Source organism: Pristiophorus japonicus, chromosome 3 (assembly GCF_044704955.1).
Source record: "Pristiophorus japonicus isolate sPriJap1 chromosome 3, sPriJap1.hap1, whole genome shotgun sequence".
Lineage (NCBI taxonomy): Eukaryota > Metazoa > Chordata > Chondrichthyes > Pristiophoridae > Pristiophorus > Pristiophorus japonicus.
The window spans coordinates 74,221,443-74,246,294 of NC_091979.1; the positions used below are offsets into that span (position 1 = coordinate 74,221,443).

The 24,852-nt window shown below is 44.3% G+C and overlaps 1 protein-coding gene across 1 annotated transcript in view; it reads left to right on the top strand.

The window, feature by feature from the left end:
• LOC139253997 (inactive dipeptidyl peptidase 10-like) overlaps positions 1-17,490 on the top strand; it is a 963,662-nt gene extending 946,172 nt beyond the window's left edge. The window contains exons 24-27 of the mRNA XM_070873609.1: positions 1,831-1,889; positions 3,269-3,341; positions 16,180-16,253; positions 17,353-17,490. Of these exons, the coding sequence (XP_070729710.1) occupies positions 1,831-1,889; positions 3,269-3,341; positions 16,180-16,253; positions 17,353-17,490 (344 nt within the window). The remainder of the gene's footprint in view (positions 1-1,830; positions 1,890-3,268; positions 3,342-16,179; positions 16,254-17,352) is intronic.
• The last annotated feature ends 7,362 nt before the right edge of the window (positions 17,491-24,852 follow it).

Below are 24,852 nucleotides of genomic sequence, written 5' to 3' on the forward strand. Positions count from 1 at the left end.
ACACTCCTCTTAGGGCGCTAACCCCGATTCTTGGGGCGCTATCGCAAGAGTACTGCTGAAGTTGTGGCGCTTGGAAATCGGCATTCTAGCACCTAAAAGGGAGGTCAGCTGGACCACCTGAAAACTGACTAAAAATGGAAGGGAGCTACTGTTTACATTAGCAACAGTGTTCAACAGCTAAGAGAGTTACATGAATATAAATAAAGTCCATTCTAAAGACCCACCTTCTCATTTGTTGAAATATCGCCCTGGGAGCTTCTTCGGGACATCTGCTTTCGCTGTCAGGATTAGCGCCAGGCTTTACGGCAGGCGAAAACTTTGAAGTTAGCGATCACGGCACTAACGGGACGTTGCACACTTTTGACCTCACCAAATGGGTGGCGCTAGAGTGTGCAGCACTAACTGTTAGCGCCCCAGCTAAACTTCGACTGAAGTTTGCGGGAGGCACTGACAGCACGGCGCTCGGTCGGTAAGCGCTTAGCGGCCCGTTAGCGCCCCTCGCGGGCGCTAACAGATGACACTAATCAAATGAATTTCTAGCCCATGCACTTTAATAGAATGGTCTGGCCACTAAAGATCAGGGTATTAAGTCTGATTCAAGTGTTCAAAGAGGAAACACGCATGGGAATTTTATGAAGGTGTAGTTGTGTGAAGTTATATGGACAGTATATAGGGCTTCTCCGAGATATCAAATTTCTTGATTTGTATGTTTTTATGAGATCAAGGAGATTTGAGGCAATTAAATAAATTGAAGTTGTTAAACCAGAGATAGTAGAGATAAAGGTCAGATAAGTTTGAGTTTTTAAAAGCTATACTGTCCACTAATAATATGTTCTTTGGGTAATGACAAATGCCTGTCCTTGTTCCATAGCTTCTACTTCCAGAAAAGAGTGCATGTTCATGGTTCTCTCGAGAAATTCTGAGTACCAGTCATTTATCTTCTTCTCCTATTGACTGTTCAACGCCTTTCCTTTTTGGACAGTAATTGTTGAGCTGCCCTTGCAATTGATGATATGTTTAACATTTCTCTAAGGATTCAGTCACAAGTTATTTATTGAAATGAAAACCAGCTAATTTCTCAGCCAGACACTCATCACTCTAACCATGCCATATTACAACAAGCCCTGCTGCTGTCTGCTGCATCTCTTGACTGTTGACATCTCTAGATACAAGGAAAAAGTGGTTGAGAAAAATTACAAAGGAAATTCTCTATTTCGTTAAAAGCTTCCTCCCAGACTTAGTTGGCCTGTCACTTTTGTTCTTATATTTTGAATTTAAATGACAAGTTAGTGGCATCTTTAAAATTTTAATGCTAGGGTACAATGTATTTCTCTCTTTTTTGCTGGTATTTTTTTTTTATTTTTTATTAAGTGAGATTGAGGATGAGAAGTAATATTGGGCTTCCATACCTTACTAATAACTGCAATTCGAATGGTTAGAGAATGTGGCAACATTAAAGTCTTTCAGTTTAGCCTTGATTACATTAGTCATTGCCCTGTTGCTCTACTAGTATGACATGGTACCCAAGTGGTATCCAAGGAATGTTGATAAGCATGAGACAAGGTGATTAGTTAATACTGCCTCCTGAGAAATTATTTCAATTTTTATCATAAATCAAGTTTAGTATCCAGTCGTGTTGTGAGCAGAAAATTAATTATTAAGTACAAGGGCTGGTATTGGTACCCAAGAGGACTGGTCTCTTCATATGTTTTTTAGCCACATGGGAAAGGATGAGGGTTCAGGGTCAGTTATTACTTGTTGTTCAACATTAGTTAAATGCTGATGAAGGCACCATGCAAATGTGGATTTAATTAATTTTTCTTCGCACAGCTTCAGCATTCACAGAGCGATACCTTGGATTACCATCACGAGATGAAAACATTTATCAAGTGAGTTCTATTTTTAAAAACACCCAAAAGAGAACAATGGCTAAGTGCCAATTCAATCATTTGACATTTAGAATGGAATTGTACGACATGATCCCACCCAACCAGGATGTCCCTAGCCTACCTCTGCCGCATTGCTGCTTGTCGCTCCATCCTTACCCAATGCATGCAAATAGCTTTTGGGGGATGGGTTCCTGATGCCCTCTTTTCCGCTCCAGTTTCTGCCTCCCAAGGCTGCCATTTAGAAGGTGATAATAGGCCTCACAATGCAGTGATAAAGATCCAGAATTCCCCTAATGGAAGGAGAGGGCATTATATTGCCTCCTCACATTCTAGTCTGCCCCAGACACTTGCCATAGGACTCGCTGTCCTTCTGATGCCTTTGTTGCAGCATCACCAGAACTTCATCACTCATACTAGCAAGTTCCCATTTGATGCCGAGAATTGCCCCAGGAGTAATGAGCTCCAACCTAGGAAAATAGGTCAGAGCTGGGATGGAATACAGAGGGACGGGTAAAAGCCCTATCCTGCTAAAACTCTGCCCGAAAAAGGAGAATCCTCCCTTAATATTTGCTTTCACAGCTAATTCCCCTCTATTCCTCTTTTATGCTGTGTGCATTTAGATGTCATAATTATGTTTCATCATCATAGGCAGTCCCTTGGAGTTGAGGCTGACTTGCTTCCATACTAGAAATGAGTTCTCAGGTGACTGAAGAGTCCAATGCGGGGCCTACAGTCTCTGTCACAGGTGGGGCAAATAGTGGTTGAAGGGACAGGTGGGTAGGGTGCCTGGGTTGCCACACGCTCCTTCTGCTGTCGACACTTGGCTTCTGCTTGCTCTCGGCGAAGACACTCGAGGTGTTGAGCGCCTTCCCGGATGCTTTTCCTCCACTTTGGGTAGTCTTGGGCCAGGGATTCCCAGGTGTCGGTGAGGAAGTTACATTTTTTCAAGGAGGCTTTGAGGATGTCCTTGAAGTGTTTCCTCTGCCTACCTGGGGCTCACTTGCTGTGTCGGAGCTCTGAGTAGAGTGCTTGTTTTGGGAGTCTCGTGTCAGGCAGGCGGGCGATGTGGCCCAACCAGCGGAGCTGATCGAGTGTGGTCAGTATTTTGATGCTGGGTATATTGGCCTGAGCGAGGATACTGATGTTGGTGCGCCTATCCAGCCAATGGATTTGCAGGATCTTGCAGAGGCAGCGTTGGTGATATTTCTCCAGTGGTTTGAGGTGCCTGCTGTACATAGTCCATGTCTCTGAGCCATCTAGGAGGGTGGGTATCACTACTGCTCTGTAGACCATGAGCTTGGTACCAAGTTGCAATGTAAATAAGCAAAGAATACTATGTTTAAAATTTATATTAGTAACTCAACTTTGATTGCTTGCAGGAGTCTAGTGTGCTGCAAAATGCTAATGAAATCAAAGATGAGAGTTTCCTGATCATACATGGGACTGCTGATGGTAAGACTTACTGCAACAACCTCTCATATTCAAGCACACTAATATTAGCAAGCGCCTTGAAATACCTTATAATATTTTTAGATAGTACTTTCAAAGTTATGGTATTATAGTTGTAGTCATTTCTGTCTCCAAAATTTTGGTTGAAGTTGAAGACTTGGCTTTATTGGTGCCAAAAAACCATGGCCCATTGCTGCACATCCACCAGAACTTTGGAATGGATACAAAATAGGTCAAGATCCAGATATGCCAGGTCCTGACGTGTAAGGGTTAACTTCAAACCACCACTCGGAGTCCGTTAGCCTTAAAGTAAATGCAGTTTTATTAATATAAGCCAGCAGGGGAGCTATTCCATAAGGAACGCTCAACGAAATGACTGGAGACATTGTTCTTTATACAACTTCAGATTAAGTCATTATGTAATTATGCAAGTTACAATTAATATATGATGATTGATTAATACATGATTAGTACAATGCTGGCCAATCTGGCTTCTACATGCCTTAAATGGTAATTCCGGATATGGTTATTATCGTTCATTTCTATCCTATCCTTATCTTGTTATTCAGTTCAGTTTCTATGTTATCTGTCTGTATTCTTGCCTCCCAAGATCTTTGGTCTATTGAACTGTAAAGTTTTGCTTTCTTGTGGAATATTCCCACAGTCTGTAGGTTCCATTTTAAAATAAGTTAGCTCAGTTTCAAAATGGCACAATGTTTTACTATTTCAGATTTGTAATACCCCTCTTCAGTCCCTCCTGTTGGTCCCAGATTATGTCGACATAATCAGCCGACAACATATACGTTTTAAGCCATCTGCCGGGGATGGTGATCAAATCCATTCCCTTTGGATCGCTCATAGTTCCGTCTTTTAACGGAGTCCTTACATGCTACCCTTGACCACTTCCCTGGGTTTATTTGCAAGCTATATATAATTGTTTTTGTACATATAGAGCATAAGCTCGGGGGTCTTAGTTGTTTCCCTAACGCGTTACAAAGTCATTTGCCTCCCTATTATACCTACGTTACATAGTTAAGAAGGCTGTTGCTGTTCGACTAGAACCATGCAGTTGTATATCCCTCGGACCTTGCACATCAGATATAGTTGGATTATAATACATATCCCTACCACTACCATTATTATCACAATCAGGTGCCACATTAATTTGAGGATCGCGTAGGTCTTAGGTGACCAGCCCTTAAAAATGTCCCATTAGTGGTGAACTGTGAGGTCACTTAGTTCCTCCGTCACTCGAATAAATTCTTGTTTTGTGTAACTCATCACGACCTTTTGCCTGAGTAATCATTCCCTTTCTTCTCCCAGGTACTTGGTCACCTGAATGTGTTTTTTCAAAGAGGCCCTTAACTTTCTCAAGTCCACTGCCGAGGTAGTACTATAGTCCTCTGGTGCTTCTATGTTGCACAATATTCATTGTCCTATTTGGTAGGACTTGGTCATTTTAACATCGAAGATGACATATATTTCCTTGCGACACTCATTTACCGGAGGTTCCAATCGGTCCGCGTTCAAGCATACCGTGTGGTTACTGGTTACACGTATATAATTTTGTCCGACTTCATGTATTATGATATCATTTAAGGGTTGCAGCTGCCATTCACAAGCTCTGCTGTGCCTTCCATGCTGCATGGTTCCACCACTGGTATATATAGTGGGCATACTTGCCTGAATGGCCACTTTACACAGTCCATCCCGTTGTGCATTTTATTCTTTGGGTCTATCCATTTTCCGTAAAACCGTGGCTTCTCTAAGTTTTTACCGAATAGCTGTGGTAGGGTTACAAACTCACACCATATCTGACTGTTAATTAGCCAACAACATAGTCATGTAACATTCTTCTTCCTCTTCATCACATCGCATATGCTTCATATCTGGCCTGAGTGTTAGAGTTCGTTGGTCAAACTGAAACAGTTTAGCCCATCATGGGGCATTCCCAGAGAATGCTATCCTTTCTATTCAGCCAGTTGTCCTTCCTTAATCAGGCCCATTATAAGGCAGTGAGTCTTATTGGCTTCCCGCGTTAAATTGGCCGATACTATTGCTGTTCTCAGCTAGTTTTGTTTGCCCACTGCCATATCATTTTGTCTGACAGCCATCCCCACAGGCTATTGGCCTGTAAGCGTTCCTGCCACACATCTGACAGCCTTATGACATCTTTAGTCAATTGTTCCGCTTTCTGTATTTTATTCTGCTGTGTCTCGATATCCATTGAGTTTAATGCTCCTAGTCCCGTTCCTAATCCTCCTAGTACTGTAGCTAGTGTGTTTCACCGAGCTTTTGTTATCTTTAGGGCAAGATCCAGGTTGTTAGAATGCCTGGGTACCATCTTTCGGTCATACTGTATATTTATTGTTAAATTTATTATTGAAGGGACTATCAGTGTGTTCAGACATGTATCGTGCAGCCTTTGTAAGTGTGGCATCCGTTCCTGGTTCAGACGGGGATATTTTACACTTATCAATACCTGCCATGTACCCCTCCCGCCAAACTGTGAATTATTCGTACACATCACCCAGTCTCCGTCTCCCAAGGTTGCTTGTTTCCACTCTGTACTATTGGTATACTCTGTTTTGTTAGTATTCCAGGCTTCTTTCTGTATTTTGGTTATATTCTGGGGAGTATTGTCGTAACCTTGCTTACACATCATCCCGGGACCGTCGGCCTCCCAGGTAAAGTTGAACGACACATTCTCGTTTTTATGGAGGATCAGTACAAAATTCCCAAAGACTGGTGCCGAATAGGTCCACTGTCGACAGTCAAACGTTATATTAAAAATATGACATTCACTTCCCGTGGGACATGTATAATTTCCCTGCGTTACATTTCGTTGGGACTTCCACATCATATAACGTTTAAGCCCTTTTCCTTCCAACTGTGGAGGCACTGGGAGGGCCAGAGCAGCCACTAATCGAGTCGCCACCAGCACTATCCACAGGTTCATCCCTTTGTTTTCTGGCCTGCTTCCTTATCGGACGCTTCCGTGGTCGCCGGGTGCACCATCACTATGGGTTAAAACAGACAGGGGTCGTTTAGTATTATATGGTTTTACCTGTATCCAGTGCTTCCATCTAATCCCAGTGGGCTCCTGTAGACAAACACAAGTATCACTTGTCATCGGTACCGAGTATGGCCCCATCCATCAGGGCTCCATTCCCTTTCGCATCCCTGTTATCTTTATCATGACCTGTTCTCCTATTTTAGGTAGTGTTTCGAGTCTCATTCCCTCATTCTGAATTTCTAGATCTCTTATCTGCTGTCTGCTTTTAACTTCTTTACTCATAGCCTGCACCTCTTGGTTTAGCTGGACCTTAGCCTATCCTGAATTGGTCCTGCTTCACCTGTCCCTCCGGCTAAGTCCTCTGGTAGTCTAATAGCCCATCCAGTCATCAGCTCATAAGGTGTTAGTCCCATGGTGTAATGTTAGTAGTTGTTGCCTACAACATTGTGGCATCACAACTTGCTCCTGGGGACCCCATACCCATATGTCACCCTTTTGGTGGGCCCCGTGCTTACTCCATTTATGTCTCTCTTCCTGATCAACACTATGGTGGACCTGTGCTATATTTATGTCTGTCTGATCATTGTTAGTCATTACTAGTTGAATTTTAGCTTTAAATGCTGGCTCTAGCTTCCGTTCAGCTGTCGCTCATTTGGCTGCTTGCTCAATTCCATCACATACTTCCTGATTCTATCTCGTAATGGTCCTACTTCTGCCCCTCCTGTAACTATCCCCTCGGGTAACTTCATTGCTCATAGGGGGTTAATCCTGTCGTTCGATTTGGTGTGGCGCGTAACCTCATTAGTATCGTGGGTAGTAATTCTGGCCAGGATTGTCTGGTTTCCTGTATTCAAAAACAAGTGATAGTTTATAAACTATCTTAACATACAAGTGCTCGCAATTCAAGTTCTTTCAAATAATTTCCAAGGCTACTTCCATATCTAATCTCGTCTCCCCCAAATGGCATGTCTGTCTCTCATCAGAGAAAATGGCATTTTTAGATTGTTTCCGAACTTTTTTTTTACACTGTTTAGTATTATTTCTTTTAAAAAGCTTTCCAAACCCAAGATTTTCCAATACAACCAAAATATTTATCAAGGAGAATCATCTAAAATATCTCAAAATCCCAATTCAAATACTGTACTGCCAATCTTTTATTTAAATAAGATTCTACACAAAGGAGCGATGAAATGCACAAAGCTTCCCCCGGCCTGTAGCCTCCAGAAACCCACGCAGGCTTTTTTTTAACACTCTCCCTTCTCCTTTCTTTATCTCATTCATAGACTAAATTTATTGTCTTTCAACCCAATGTAATCAATGATTACATGTTTTCTTTTGACAAGTGAGCATGTCGGAATTTAAAAAAAAATAAGACCACGCATTTTTTTTACTGTAATCCAATTAGAACGTCCAAATTTCTCGGCACAAGAGCTGAAGCTTCGGTGCTGGTTTTATTTTCTCTTTTTTTTAGCAAGGCTGGAGTTTTATCTTTTGTTAAACAAACCCATACTTTGTGCATTTCATCGCTCCTTAAATCATAATCAAAATAAATCCACACCTGCGTTTCTAACTTAAAATGTAATTCAATTTCAGGTAAACAATGATTATTTTAACACTCAATTCATACTTTCATAAAACTTCCCACATCCATGATAAAAGGTTTAACAGCTAGCTTCTGCATAGAAGTGGGTGGAGCTTAAACAAACAGAACAGACACCTTATTTTAAAGAGACATTCACATCAACTTTTCATTCAACAAAGCTTATTTTCGCTTTTTATTTATTAGGTTTTTTTTCAGCAATTTATTTTTTTCTGTTTCCCTTGTTTTTCTTCGTCAGTCTCTGTCCCAACCATCTGGTGGGCGTCATTCTCAAACTACTCACTTCTATTCTTAACCTCTGTAATTGTAGGCACTGACTTATTACCATTAATCCTGCTTTGGCTGTTTTCCTATTTTTTTCTGTTTCTTTCGACACCTATCTTTCCACTCCTCCTTTTCTCCTTGCATTTGTGAAATCTCTATACACACTATAACCGCCTCCTTCCCTTTGTTTTCCTTTCTTTGCAACCACCAGTTAAGTTTCCAAGGTATCTTTTTTTCTTCATCATATCCCTCCTTAACCATTTTCCTCTTAACCATTGCATATTTATCTCTCAGAAACTCTTCTGGTAGTTTGTACCTCACCCCTCCAAGGGCCTTGGCAGTTTCCTTTGCCCTTTCTCACACCAGGGCATTTTTCCCAGTTCCCGTTTTTCCGCCTTTACTTATGTGGAGCTTTTCCATCTTTACTTAAGCGGAGCCTCATTTCTGGCTGGATAGCTAGTCCGCCCTCACCGAGGATACCCCGATATCTCGGAACAGTAGTTATTCTCCCGACACACGTATTTACTTACAGTGCCCTGACGCGCCCCTCAACTGGATTTACCAGCTACATGGACAACGCTTCAGATTCATTGGATCTCTGGCCGGGCCTCTTGGGAGGAGAATTTCTCAAGGCAATTCTCTACTCACTCGGTTTTAGGTTGGTTTGGCTTTTGAGTCGAATTTGCCCATCCAGCAGACCCTGCTCGCAGCACCAAGTTGTAAAGGTTAATTTCAAACCATCACTCAGAGTCCCTTAGTCTTAAAGTAAATGCAGTTTTATTAATACAAGCCAGCAGGGGAGCTATTCCATAAGGAACGCGCAACGAAATGACTGGAGACATTGTCCTTTATACAACTTCAGGCTAAGTCATTACATAATTATGCAAGTTACAATTAATATATGATTGATTAATACATGATTAGTACAGCACTGGCCAACCTGGTTTCTGCATGCCTTAAATGGTAATTCCGGATATGGATACTATCGTTCATTTCTATCCTATCCTTATCTTGTTATTCAGTTCAGTTTCTATGTTATTTGTCTGTCTCCCAAGGTCTTTGGTATATGTTCTACAGTCTGTACATTCCATTTTAAAATAAGTTAGCTCAGTTTCAAAATGGCACAGTGTTTTACTACTTCAGATTTGTAATACCCTCTTCATAGCGTTATATGAGAGAGTCAAAATGCTCTGCTAGGAATGAAGAACCACCGACCTCAAACAAGGCCATCAACACAAGATGGGACAGTGTCAGGGCAAAGACTCCCAATGGCAGAGGCATCCGCATACCTGGCCTGGAAGCAGGTGGGAGCCAGTATCGGCAGCTGGTACACCGAGTGAAACAAGGCAGACCAGTTCGCTGACTGGACATGGCCTGGATCCTCAAGGAAATATTTTCTTCAAATATCTACCCACTTACAAAGAGGTCCAAGGAGACACAGCCATCACCTTTCCAGGGGGCACCCTTGACACACCTACCAAGAACATAAAAACATAATCGGAACAGGAGTAGGCCATATGGCCCCTCGAGCCTGCTCCGCCATTCAATAAGATCATGGCTGATCTGATCATGGACTCAGCTCCACTTCCCCACCAGCTCCCCATAACCCCTTATCCCATTATTGTTTAAGAAACTGCCTATTTCTGTCTTAAATTTATTCAATGTCCCAGCTTTCACAGCTCTCTGAGGCAGCAAATTCTACAGATTTACAACCCTCTGAGAGAAGGAATTTCTCCTCATCTCAGTTTTAAATGGGCGGCCCCTTATTCTAAGATCATGCCCTCTAGTTCTAGTCACCCCATCAGTGGAAACATCTTCTATGCATCCACCTTGCCAAGCCCCCTCATAATCTTATACGTTTCGATAAAATCACCTCTCATTCTTCTGAATTCCAATGAGTACAGGCCCAACCTACTCAACCTTTCCTCATAAGTCAACCTCCTTATCTCCGGAATCAACCTAGTCAACCTTCTCTGAACTGCCTCCAAAGCAAGTATATCCTTTCGTAAATATGGAAACCAAAACTGCATGCAGTATTCCAGGTGCGGCCTCACCAATACCCTGTATAGCTGTAGCAAGACTTCCCTGCTTTTATACTCCATCCCCTTTGCAGTAAAGGCCAAGATTCCATTGGCCTTCCTGATCACTTGCTGTACCTGCATACTAACCTTTTGTGTTTCGTGCACAAGTACCCCCAGGTCACGCTGTACTGTGGCACTTTGCAATCTTTCTCCATTTAAATAATAATTTGCTCTTCGTTTTTTTTCTGCCAAAGTGCATGACCTCACACTTTCCAACATTATACTCCATCTACCAAATTTTTGCCCACTCACTTAGCCTGTCTATGTCCTTTTGCAGATTTTTTGTGTCCTCCTCACACATTTTCCTCCCATCTTTGTATTGTCAGCAAACTTGGCTACGTTACACTCAGTCCCTTCTTCCAAGTCATTAATATAGATTGTAAATAGTTGAGGTCCCAGCACTGATCCCTGCAGCACTCCACTAGTTACTGGTTGCCAAACAGAGAATGAACCATCTAGTTGGATGTAACTAGTAGGGTGCAATGGGGATCAGTGCTGGGGCTTCAACTATTTACAATCTATATTAATGACTTGGATGAAGGGACTGAGTGTAATGTAGCCAAATTTGCTTATGATACAATGATAGGTGGGAAAGCAAGTTGTGAAGAGGACACAAAGAATCTTCAAAGGGATATAGGGCCCAAATTTCCCCAAGAGTTGCCCCTTTTTTTTTGAGTAAGTAGCTTTTTTTGGAATTACTTAAAAATCGCAAATTTCCCCATTTAACTTGCTCCAATGTAAGTCAGTTAGTTTTTTTTTAGTTTAGTTTGTTCTCTCCAAAAAGGGGCATGACAAGCCACTTACACCTCTTCTGGCCATCGAAGTAAATTTGACCAGCTGAAAGTTACTCCAAACTAACTTAGGCCAGTATGTGGCCACTTTTGTAGGCACAGAAAAACCTTAGCTACATTTAAAAAATCAGCGCAGGTAGCCAGAGATGGGGAGGTGAGTTAGAGGATTCCAAAGCTCTAAAGACATTCACAACATCAGCACAACATTAAAACATCTTCAGCACAACAGCTGCACAACATCACCACAAATAAGTGAAAGATAAATCAGCTACAGAAAATAGAGCAGTCCTACCTTGCTGACTGCAGAACACACCAGCTAGCCCTCCTGCCAGGGCTAGGGGCGGCAGGCACGCATGACTGTAGGAGTGAAGGATTTTTACTTTTTACAGTTGACCCTAAATGTTGCGTGGTCCTAATGGAGGACGATTCAGTTTTGATGCAAAATATCTTTTAATGTAAATTTTACAGTGCACTTCAACAATACCAACAACAACAGCCACAACAGGAAAGAAATCTGCACCCATCCCTCACCCACATCGCGGGGAAAGTGCACTTCCTTATAGGATCAGTGATGGTGGTGGAGAGGGGCGGCGTTGGGGGTCCGGCTTGGGTCTGACCGGTGGCTGGTGCGTGGAGTGAAGTGGGAGTGGCATTTGAGTCTCCGGTCTTTGTGCCCTTATTGCAGAAGCCAGCTCCCTCATGGCATCTGCCATCGTCTGCACACCCTCTGAAATGCCCGCCCTGACTTCCTGTCTTAGTGCAGAGATTTCACCGATAGTGTGGCGACCTCATCAATCACCCCACTGATGGCTGCCGCGAGTGATCTTGTGAGGGCATTGGTCTCCTCACCCGATGAAAAAACCTGATTAACTTTTGCTGAGGGCTGCCTCTCAGGAGAGACTGGTCGGCTTCTCCTTCCCCTCACCGTGAGTCTGCCTAGTGGCACCCCTCCAGTGCAAGGCGCAGGCTGGGACGGTGGGTGATTGAGTGTCCCAAGATGCATTTCCCGACCGCCATTCGGACCCGCGACCTCGGAAGGTGTGAACCCATGGAAGGTTGCCGAGGAGCTAATGGAGGGTTCTGGCAGTGTGATGCCCTGTGATATGTCCTGATCGATATCGCGGTCAGCATTCTCTTGAGCACACATTTCCATGGACCCCCTCCTCCCCCCACCCACCCACCTTGGTCTGGAGCTCTCGCATCTGGATCCTCAGGATCTTGAGGAATATCGTCTTCTTCTGCAAAAGACAACACAACAGTCAAATGGTTAGCAGCACAGAAGGGGGCAGGATGGATGGCATGAGTAGTCTCATGCGTAGCAGGCCAGTCAGCAGGTTGATTTGAAGGGCTACTATGCATTTTAATGACTACCCCTCACCCTCGCGTGTGGGTCCAGCTTGTGCAGAGCTTATTCTTTTTCTGCTGGTGCGAGTCAGCAAGGCAGCAACTCTCTGTTCCAGGGGTGTCAGTTGGTGCAGATTTGGCGGACCTCCTCCTGTTCTAGTTCTCTCCCTTTTGTTGTGGGCCAATTTCTTCTGCAAAGATGAAAATATTAATTTTCAGACATGGTGCGCTTCTGATGGGTGGGACACATACAAATGCTCACATTTTCCACTGCAATTCAATTTAAAGATGAAGATATTACTTACACTCACTACTTGACCAACCTCCTGCCATTTCTTCTTGCACTGGCTTCCAGATCTTGCGGTGTTGACCCCAGCGGAGAATTCTTCGGCAACGAGGTTCCATCTTTTTCTCATTTCCTTGGGGGAGATCTTTGGCGGACCACTCTTGCTGATATCTAGCTCCAGCCATTTCTCCTCAATAAGTCACTAATTTCTCCACTTCCTCGTGGAGGAAATTCTTGGTTCGTCTTGAACACTCTTGCGTCATTCATCTATTGGACTCAAACACAGGTAATGTTCAAAGATCACACTTACACCTCTCACACCTATCCAGTACTCCTTTCCACTCCCTCAGCCACACAAAAATCAATATTCAGACCTCACCTTTATATATGCTCCATAACCACTTATTCTGAGGATGCTCTCCCTTTAATTGTCCGATTGCTAAGCTTCCTGTTACACTGCACATGTGCGCACACTCAAACGGTCATGTGTGCCCCTGCCGGCACTACACGACACGCACGGCCCAAGCCCTGCCCCTCTGCCGGCCGTGCTGAGCAAGCGCGGCCAAAGCTCCGCAAACCCCCCAGACTCTGCTGCAAGACACCAATGGATCCGGACGACGAGGGAGCGGCCAAATTCAGAGGTAGATTTTTGGTGCTTTTTTTCCTCCAGGAAGTTGGCGCACCACATCGAAATACGGCGCTCTAAGCGGCTGGGGAAATTTGGGGCCATAGGTAGGTTAAGTGAGTGGGGAAAAAATTGGCACATTGAGTATAATGAGGGAAAATGTGAGATTATCCAGTTTGGTAGGAAGAATTTCTTTAAAATTATTATTTAAATGGAGAGAGACTACAAAATGCTGCGGTACAGAGGGATCTGGGGTTCCTTGTTCAATGGACACAAAAGGCTAGCATGCAGGTACAGCAAGTAATTAGGAAGGCAAATAAAATGTTGGCCTTTATTTCAAGGGGGATGGAGTATAAACGTAGGGAAGTCTTGCTAAAAATGTACTGGGCATTGGTAAGACCACACCTGGAGTACTGCGTACAGTTTGGTCTGCTTATTTAAGGAGGGATATACTTGCATTGGAGGCAGTTCAGAGAAGGTTCACTAGGTTAATTCCTGAGATGAAAGGGTTGCGTATGAAGAAAGGTTGAGCAGGTTGGGCCTATACTCATTGGAGTTTAGAAGAATGAGAGGTGATCTTATTGAAACGTATAAGATTCTGAAGGGGTTGGATAAGGTAGATGCAGAGAGAATGTTTCCCCTCATAGGGGAATCTAGAACTAGGGGGTATCGTTTCAGAATAAGGGGTCGCAGATTTGAACAGAGATGAGGAATTTCTTCTCTCAAAGTATTGTGAATCTTTGCAATTCTCTACCCCAGAGAGCTGTTTAGGCTGGGTCAATGAATATATTTAAGGTAAAGATAGACAGTTTTTGAATGATAGGGGAGTCAAGAGTTATGGGGAGCGGCCAGGAAAGTGGAGTTGAGGCCAAGATCAGATTAGCCATAATCTTTATGAATAACGGAGCAGGCTCGAGGGACCAAATGGCCTATACCTGGTCCTATTTCTTATATTCTTATGTTAACATTTGAGGTCGATGATCCTTCATCAGAAGCATAATTATAATCAATCAACTACTGGTGGCCGTGCCTTCTGTTGCCTAGCCCCTAAGCTGTGGATTTTCCTGCTCTTCGTCTCTCTACCTCTCTTTCCTTAAAACCTACCTCTTTGACCAAGCTTTCGGTCACCTGCCCTAATTTCTCCTTTATGTCTCGGTATCACATTTTTTGTCTCATAATACTCCTGTGAAGTGCCTTGGGATGTTTTACTCTGTTAAAGGTGCTATATAAATACAAGTTGTTGTTGTTGAAGTTGTTATTGGTTTTATTAATAACTATCTTGTACTTATGGCCCCAAGTTTTGGATTCTCCCACAAGTGGAAACATTCTATCCACATCTATCCTATGCAACCCATTCATAATTTTAAAAACCTCCATCAGGTTTCCTCTAGGTATTCTCTGCCCTAAAGAAAATATCCCCAACCTGTTCCTGAAAGCTGTACTCTCTAAGTTCTGGTACCATCCTCGTAAATCTTTTTTTGCATTTTCTGCTGTGCTTCAGTGTCCTTTTTATAGTATGGAGACTAAAACTGTGTACAGTACTCTTCAGGGTGGCCTGACTAGGGTCCTTTACAAGTTTAACATATTTTCACTATTTTTGAATTCTATACCCCTGGAAATAAATCAGTGCTTTGTTACCATTTTTAATTGTGTTGCTGACTTGCAAAACTGCTTTTAATGATTTGTTCATCTGTATCCCCAGATCCCTTTGCTCTTCTACCCCATTCAGTTTCTTCCTTTCTAAGATGTAGGTAATGTTTCTGTTTTTCCTACCTCACATTAATCTATGTTAAATTTCATTTGCCATTAAACTGCCCAGTCTGCAAGTTTTCTAATGCTTTCTTGCATCATGTTACATTCTTCCCCAATTTGGCAATAGTACTTCCCACCCCCTCAAAAAAATGGTATCATCTGCACATTTTGATATTGAGTTACTTATTCCTAAGTCCAAATCATTAATGCAAATTATGACTAACAGTGGTCCCAGCACTGATCCTTGTAGAATAGCATGTTTTATCTTCGTCCAATCTGAATAACTACCCTTTACCCCTACTCTCTTTCTTTTTTTTTAGCCAATTTGCTATCCATTCAGCTACTTGTCCCCTGACTCCACATGCCCTAACTTTTGTCCTAAGCTTACCATGTGGTATCTTATCAAAGGCCTATAATAGAAGAGAAGGGTGATTAAAGGATATTAATTCTGGGAATTTTCCAGATGGACTGCAGTTTTTTCCAGTACCATCCTCAGTCTCCATGAAGGGTGAGGCAAGGCTCTGGAGAGATTGCAAAACAAGGATGAGATTTTTGAAACCAATACATTTGATCACAGGGAACCAGTAGAGCTTGGAAAGATGGGGATGACGTAGTGTGTGAGGAGGTGAGGATGCAAGCCACAACAATGTGGATGAATTGATTTAAGAAGCGAGACCCGTGATGAAGACAATAATTTATTAAGACTTGAGGTGATGAAAACAGAGACTAGTGTTTTATTGGCAGACGAGCAGATTGGGTATTGGTGAAAGATAGATCTGTTGGTAATGGAGAAAATATTGACAGGGAAACTGAACTCAGGATGCCAACATTCCATTCTTCCTGATTCAGCTTCAGATGCAGCTGGTTAGGGCTTTAATACATTTTAAAACCAGCATCCAGTAGAATTATGTCTGTCTCACATTGACCTTGATAACTTGATAAATTTGAAACAATTAAGTGTATAATTAATTTGGATTCATTTAAAAGCAGTTTTATTAGATTTGGTGCAATCTGTCTTGAAGAACAGCTAATAAAGATCAGTTTTTATTTTCAGTTATCAACTTTTTATTGCTTTTTTGCAGCAAATGTACATTTTCAGCACACGGCAGAGCTGATACAACACCTGGTGAAAGCTGAAAGAAACTACACTATGCAGGTACCTAATTTGTAATTAATGTATATTTGTACTGCCAATGCAACAAATCCATGGGTTGAGGGAACTAATTGGATTAATGCTTTTGAACATTGCTTTATCCCCCTTGGGACCCTGGTGGAAATCCATTTCATACCATGATGACACTGTCATCTCATTTTGTTTCAGTTCTGGAGTAAAATCAAAATTACCTATGTGTGACAATGGTGTCAGGTGCTAAAATCTGCGACCGTAATGACAGTCAATGGTACTACCTGTGCCTGGTCAATGCTGAGTGCCAGGCAGTAGTTAATTAACCTGGCCAAGTCCAGAAAGTGCTAACTGCCTTAGGTGGATGAGTGCAGTGGAGCCCTTGATGGAGGAAGTGCCATGAAAAGGAAGGTGAGCTAATCCTTTAATTAGTCAACGGCATCCACACCCTGCAAGCAGTGATGCAGCTGTAGTGTATAACAAGTCAGTGAAAGAGCATCTGGACTCTGGCAATAGTCGAGCGATAATAATGATGATGTCTGACAAATACTGACTGACATACTAACAGTGGAATTGGACAGCATGTATCTAGTTTCCAGTGGCTAGAAGCCATCGCACAAAATGTCTCTCAATTTACTGCTAATATAGTCTCGCTTAAAGTTGCCATCAGAACAGAGTTTTTTTTTTTAAGTATTAAACTGGTCCAATAGGGAGTGCTCTTCTATGTTCTGATTGAAGCAAATGCAGAAAGAGCTCCACATTGCATCTACTTTATCTCATAAATATGTACTTTATGTACAAACCTGTGGGTATGGCAGAAGGAGCAATATTTCTCACTTTTATATGGAGCACAAAATGGTCTTCATTTGATAACCTTCAAAAGGCTGGTGCTAATTTTGCCTCTTCAAATCGACAATAGCTGTTACCACTGATGGGCATTTATGTAATTGACATATCTAAAATGTTAACTTGACACAATTATTTACATAAGTGCCAATAATTGTATTACCCATAATGTGTTCTGTTTTGGCTCATTTAAAATAAATTGTTATGGTTAAAGTTGACTAATAATAGGTGCTTAAAATAGCTTTTCATCACATCTCACTAATCTTTTATTCTATTTATGAGACAGATTTACCCAGATGAAGGTCATTTTATTACAGCTGAGAAAAGCAAGCGTCATATGTACAGTGCGATCCTCAACTTTTTCAAAGAGTGTCTCAAGCAAGAAATGCCTATATTACAGAATGAACCAGAGGAGGACGAATAGAATCAAGAACTGTTTTTTTTTAAAAAAAAGGAAAAGGAAAGAAAACTCACAAAGTATCTTGATAAAGACAAAGCTAATAGTCCGGAACTCTCAGAACCCAGCATTAAATACCACGGTTACTGGAAGTGCAGAAGTACCAGGGCAGCTACAAGAAATCTACAGGAACAGCACATGAGAGATTATAAATATGATGACTGGCAGAAAGGACTTGAAATTCATGTGCCAGATCCAAAATTATTTTCAAAGGAACAGTAAAAATGTTTTGGGAGTACACTGACCTGTTAGTACACTTTAAAAAGAATTGTGCATATATCACCTACACCTACAGCTTTATGCATGTGTGTTTTATTTGGCTTCACTGCTGTATATGTTAATACTCTGTTAATACTCTGTTTTGGCTCAAAGTGCACACCTTTATTTTCTTTTTAATTTTGTATTGTCACTTGCACAAAAATGATGGCAAAAGTATTACAATGTGCATCCTTTATGTCAGAAGTCAAACATTGTGATTTGCATATTTAAAACCATCCAACTTCCCTCACATCCCATATTACATTATCTAAATAAACAGAATTTTTACAATTCTCTTCAAAGATAGAATGTGTTTGCAAAAACATCTGTGGTATTGTTTATCACAATTTATCATGTATTATACATTAGCTTAGCTCCCCTGCATCATGAATCTTGCTTTTTCAATATGTACATTTTAATTTTAATTGACCATATAATGCTTCACAATTTAGCAGAGATCAGGCATTCATCATCTGGCAATAAAACCTTGGACATAAGTCTTTTATTGGCAAATTGCCACAACCCCAAATAGGAACATTTGGGCTTGAGTGAATTTCCTCTCTGCAACAAGGTTGTTGTAATTCAGGGTTACATTTACCACATCCGGTTTTATAATGCATAAAACAACAATAAATCATTATACTTTAATGGCCTCCTTCAATTTGATTTCCCCAAAATGGAAAAATATTCAGATACTAGACATTTCAATAACTCAAGGTTAAAATCTCTTTTTGATTCCACAATTGATGCATCTTCCAGCATTCATTGCTCAGGCTACAATTAGGTCCACACTTGTGAAACTGCATGTACTGAACCGGGAAGCAGCAGCATCATTAGAATGTATATATCAAAACTGCACAATTGTCATTATAATGATAAACTTCAGCCTTGCCAGAGTGCCCTGGTATGGAGCTGGATGGAAATAATTCCTGAGGAATCGTTCTTACAATATATTCCAGGCCTGCAAAGTAATTATAATTTTTCAAGCTACAAATTCACAAGTTAGTAGGTGAACTTATCCACAGACAATCTATGATAAAGAAAAAAACATCCATAATGAATTGTTGCACTCAATCTCCTAAACAGTTGCAAGTATGCCATCATGTGGCCAAAAGCTGAGACTTAAATCTTGCAGAACATTCGAACTTGTAATGGACAAGCAACTTCCCATTCTAATGAGAAAGTCTGTTCTTTACATCTTTCCTAATACCAGTTTTACATTTGTAAATATGTAGAATATAAATGGTTTGTACAAAAACTTTTAAGAAAAGGTATTTTATTTTCTGTTATTGCCACATTAAGTATAGTAGATGGAAAGAGCAAATGAATTGCCAATGTTATATTATTCCTTCACCTTTCCCATCCACGTCTTTAATTGAGATTCTTATGGAGAGGATACACTTTGAAGACTGAGATTTTTAGACTACCTGGTATAATATTTTGGAGGAACAAAGACTTAAGTAGGTTATATTGCTCATTATTATTGAGTAATACAAAAATAAAATACTACCATGACTTGATGGGTATTCTGTTGATACTGTGGCTTTGTTATTTAAAATTTTGGATACTGCTTTATTTGTAGTTATATTAAGGCATTTATAGTACAGATGGTTGAATGGTAAGAGATACTTGTAGGAAGATGCATGAATGGAAATAATAAAGTAGCAAATACAGCTGTTTTTCTCTTGGATTGTTAAGGGAAGGTTCCTAACTGAGATGGTATTCTACCACACTTCAATTCACCAGTGCCTCCATATAACTCATTTTATAACATGAACGTGCTATCATTGACCAACAATGTGGCACAGAAAACATAGACATAACCAGGCTTATGTTTGCACTTAAACTTCCATTATATTCAAGAATGTACTGTAAGCGCTCCCTGGTACCAGTTCACTTTGCAGACAAAATAAATAGAAAATGATCATTTCAAACAAAAGACTCCCTGTAAAAGCAGAGTGAATGAACTATAGAGTCAACCTGTCAATTCAATGTCTCTTTGCTTGAAAAGATTCAAATTATCCAGTAATTTGAATTAAGCAACTTAAATAAAACAGCACAGAAGGTACCCTGCACTTTGTGTTTGAAAACAATTAGAATTAATGGATAATTCAAATGAAGCAATTTCAAATTAAGCTGACCATGATGTTAGCTCCTCTCTCCATACAATGTTGCTGGTGTTTCCATTGTGCCGAAGGCTGGCATTTTCACCTATGTTACGCACCATTTTAGCATTTAACCAATAAGCAGTAACCAAGGAAGCAAAGCACACGCAACAATCAAAAAACACTCACATTCTACTTTTCGTCTTGCCGTTTTGAAAACAAATGTACAAAGAAGTTAAAGTGCGCATGCATACGCTATGCAAATATGATTATCAAGATTCCATGCCTAATGACAGTGTCTTTTACTCATTTTTTTTATCACTGGTCAAAAATTAAATTAGCCACATCAGAGTTCCAAATTAGTCACACATGGTTAGTGTTTAACGTATTGGACAACAATGCTCTAATACTAAAGACTACGTCAAACCCGACCTGCGTTGTTCCAAAACTGTTGACTTTTTCTGGCATTTCTCACTTCAGAATCAATAGCTGTAAAGTGAAGTTCCCCCCACCCAAGAACATTAACTTCTTCCACCCACTTCAATATGTTTCCCTGTGAAACAAAGCACAAATCACTGAGGCCTTAAAAAAGGATGCAATCATTTGTACTAACTGAATGGCAGCCATTTCTCAGATTGGCTCCCCATTATCATATGACCTATTGCTGATGGGTCCCATTGGAGGATAAGCCACACTCTGAAGTTTCTCTGGAATGTGTAAATGGAACCGTCCAGCCTAACTTTGCATTGTAACATGATCCATTTTGACTTCAGAAGTCGGAGAGGACACATCCCCCAGCCAAAGTCCCTTAAGACAGTGCAAGTGCATCCCTCCACCGGTCAAAGTCCCTTATCCCAGCACGTGCTGCCTCCCCCAAACAAAGTCCCTTACCCCAGCACAAGTGCTGCCTCCACCAGCCGAAGTCCCTTATCCAAGTGCAAGTGCATGACTTTACCCATCACCACCCCCTACCCTGGCCCACTCCGTGCTGCCATAGATGGGGCATTGTGTGTGGATTGTTAACAGGTTTATTGGGTATGAAGTGAATGGTGTCTGTTGTAACACATGCACTGAGCTTTCGGAGAAATCAGGTGTGGGTGTAAAGCGGGTTAGAAGAACGTGATCCGTCTTCCCGGAGTTTCGCCCCCCACCCGCCCCCCCGTCTCTCTCCCCCACCACCCTCTGCGTCTCTTTCCCACACCCACCCACCAAGCCTGTCTCTATCTCTCTTCCCCCTCCGCCCCCCACGGCTCTCTCGCCCCCCCCCCACGGCTCTCTCGCCCCCCCCCACCCACCCCCCCCGGCTCTCTCGCCCCACCCCCACCAAAGGCTCTCCCTCTCTCACCCCCCACCCCATCCCCAGCTCTCTCTCTCTTCTCCTCCCCCCAGGGCTCACTCTCTCTCCCCCTCCCTCCCCCCACCCCCATGCTTGCTCGCTCTTTCTCTCCCAAGGATCGCTCTCTCTCCCTTCTGCCCCTCAACCCCCAGGGCTCGCTCTCTTTCCCCCCCCTCTCCCCCAAGACTCGCTTTCTTCCCCCCCCCCCAAGGCTCGCTTTCTCTCTCCCCCCCCCCCCACCCCAAGGTTCGCTTTCTCTCTCCCCCCTCCCCCCAAGGCTCGCTTTCTCTCTCTCTTCCCCCCCCCCACCCCCAGGCTTGCTCGCTCTCTCTCTCTCTCTCTCTCTCTCCCCCCCTCCGGCTCGCTTTCTCTCTCTCTCTCCCCCCCCCCCCCCCCCCTCGGCTCCGCTTTCTCTCTCTCTCTCTCTCTCTCTCTCTCTCTCTCTCTCCCCCCTGCCCCCCCCCCCCCCCCAAGGCTCGCTTTCTCTCTCTCTCTCCCCCCCCCCCCCCCTCATCCAAGGCTCACTTTCTCTCTCTTCCCACCCCCCAAGGCTCGCTTTCTCTCTCTCTCTCCCCCCCCCCCCCGCAAGGCTCACTTTCTCTATCTCTCTTTCTCCCCCCCCCCCCCCCCCCCAAGGCTCGCTTTCTCTCTCTCTCTCTCTCTCTCTCTCTCCTCCCCCCCAAGGCTCTCTCTCTCATTCCCCCCTAAGGCTCTCTCTCTCATTCCCCCCTTCCACCCCAAGGTTCTCTCTTCCCCACCCCCCCCCCCCAAGGCTCTCTCTCTTCCCCCCCCCCCCCAAGGCTCTCTCTCTTCCCCCCCCCCCCAAGGCTCTCTCTCTTCCCCCCCCCCCAAGGCTCTCTCTCTCTCTCCTCCCCCCAAGGCTCTCTCTCTTCCCCCCCCCCCCCCCAAGGCTCTCTCTCTCTCTCCTCCCCCCCCCCCCAAGGCTCTCTCTCTCTCTCCTCCCCCCCCCCCCCAAGGCTCTCTCTCTCTCTCTCTCCTCTCCTCCTCTTCCCCCCCCCCCCAAGGCTCTCTCTCTCTCCTCTCCCCCCCCCCTCCAAGGCTCTCTCTCTCTCCTCTCCTCCTCCCCCCCCCCCCCAAAGGCTCTCTCTCTCTCCTCCTCCCCCCCCCCCCCAAGGCTCTCTCTCTCTCTCTCTCCTCCTCCCCCCCCCCCCCCCAAGGCTCTCTCTCTCTCTCTCTCCTCCTCCCCCCCCCCCCCCCCCCCCCAAGGCTCTCTCTCTCTCTCTCTCCTCCTCCCCCCCCCCCCAAGGCTCTCTCTCTCTCTCTCTCCTCCCCCCCCCCCCCCCCCCCCCAAGGCTCTCTCTCTCTCTCTCTCTCCTCCTCCCCCCCCCCCCCCAAGGCTCTCTCTCTCTCTCTCTCCTCCTCCCCCCCCCCCCCCCCCCAAGGCTCTCTCTCTCTCTCTCTCCTCCTCCCCCCCCCCAAGGCTCTCTCTCTCTCTCTCTCCTCCTCCCCCCCCCCCCCCCCAAGGCTCTCTCTCTCTCTCTCTCCTCCTCCCCCCCCCCCACCAAGGCTCTCTCTCTCTCTCTCCTCCTCCCCCCCCCCCAAAGGCTCTCTCTCTCCTCCCCACCCCCCCCAAAGGCTCTCTCTCTCCTCCCCCCCCCCAAGGCTCTCTCTCTCCTCCCCCCCCCCCAAGGCTCTCTCTCTCTCTCTTCCCCCCCAAAAGGCTCACTCTCTCTCTCCCCCCCCAAAAGGCTCACTCTCTCTTCCCCCCCCCACCCCAAGCTCGCTCTCTCTTCCCCACCCCCCCATGCTCGCTCACTCTTCCCCACCCCCCCATGCTCGCTCACTCTTCCCCACCCCCCCATGCTCGCTCACTCTTCCCCACCCCCCATGCTCGCTCACTCTTCCACACCCCCCCATGCTCGCTCACTCTTCCCCACCCCCCATGCTCGCTCACTCTTCCCCACCCCCCCATGCTCGCTCACGCTTTCTCCCCCCCCCCCCAAGGCTCTCTCTCTCTTCTCCACCTCCCCCCCAGCTCTCCCTTCCCCACCCCATGGCTCGCTCTTACACACACCACCCCCACCCCACAAGGATCACTCTTTCTCCCTTCTGCCCCCCACCCCCCAGGGCTCGCTCTTTTCCCCCCCCGGCTTCTCTCTTCCTCCCCCTGCCGCAACAAGGCTCGCTTTCTCTCTCTCTCTCGCACCCGCCGCCCCCCCAAGGCTCGCTCTCTTTCCCCCCTCCCCCAAAGGTTCTCTTTCTCGCGCCCCCCAGGCTCTCTCTCCCTCCCCCCCCAAAAGGCTCTCTTGCGCCCCCCCCCCGGGCTCCCTTTCTCCCCCCCCCCAAAAGGTTCTCGCTCTCTTCTCTCTCCCTCTCGAGGTGCCCCCCTCCCCCAAAAGGCTCTCTTTCTCTTCCCCCCCCCGACCCTCTTTCTCTTCCCCCCCACCCCCCTAAAAGGCTCTCTCTTTCTACCCTCTTCCCCCCAAGGCTCTCTCTCTCGCCCCCTCCCCACAAAAGGCTCGCTCTCTTCCCCCACCCCCCCCCAAAGGCTCTCTCCTTTTCCCGCCGCTGGAGCCCAGCCGCTTGCGACTCAGCGGGAGATTCGAGGCCCGGCGGCTTGTGGTACAGCGGGTGTCTCGGTCGGAAGCCCAGGGCCCGGCGGCTTGTGGTACAGCGGGTGTCTCGGTGGGCGGTTCGGGAATGAAATTGTTCGCGGGCCCACTCCCGATTCAGGAGGACGCATGCGCAGAAGCCCAATACAAATAGTTACTCCGTGAAAAAATGAACCATACTTAAATTAGACCACGCTTACAATAGAAACAGACTTAAGGAAATATTATGTTTTTTTTCTGCTGATAATACTACTTTTCATAATTTCCTCAAAACTTCATTGTCCATGAATAATGAGAAAAACTCTGATTATGGAATATAAAATCACAAAAAGACATGTTTCCTCGAGTATACGTTGTTTCACACAGGTTTGACAATACAATATTTCTGCTATCTCACTCACAAATGCATTATTGGTGCAAAATTGTGCAAAGCCATGTCACTCGACTTCTAAAATATGCTTTAATATATTTATGTGAGCTATGATTTTAAAAGAACAATGATATCAGAGATCTTTTTTACATTATATTTCATTAAATATTTAAAAGAAGAATTTAACTTTTTGAAAATTAAATTTACATGTTTTAACAGACATAAAAATAAAGTTCTTATTGCACAGGTTGTTTATATCAGATTACATAGGATATATCATCATCATAGGCTGTCGCTCGAAATCGAGGAAGACTTGCTTCCACTCTAAAAATGAGTTTTCAGATGACTGTACAGTCCGATACGGGAATCACAGGTGGGACAGACAGTCATTGAAGGAAAGGGTGGGTGGAGAGTCGGGTTTGCCGCACGCTCCTTCCGCTACCTGCGCTTGTTTTCTGCATGCTCTCGGCGATGAGACTCGAGGTGCTCAATGTCATGTATGTATGCTTGGGTTTACTAGCCACCAGGTGGCGCCACTGTTGGAGATCATTGGGCTGTGCGCACATGTGTGCGGCCCAGGTATAAAAGGTCAGCCATCTTGTAAAGTAATCACTTTGGGCCCTAATAAAGTAGAGTCAGGTTTGTACCTGTTCGGAGTTTACATAATTCAGTCTATTGAGTTATTGC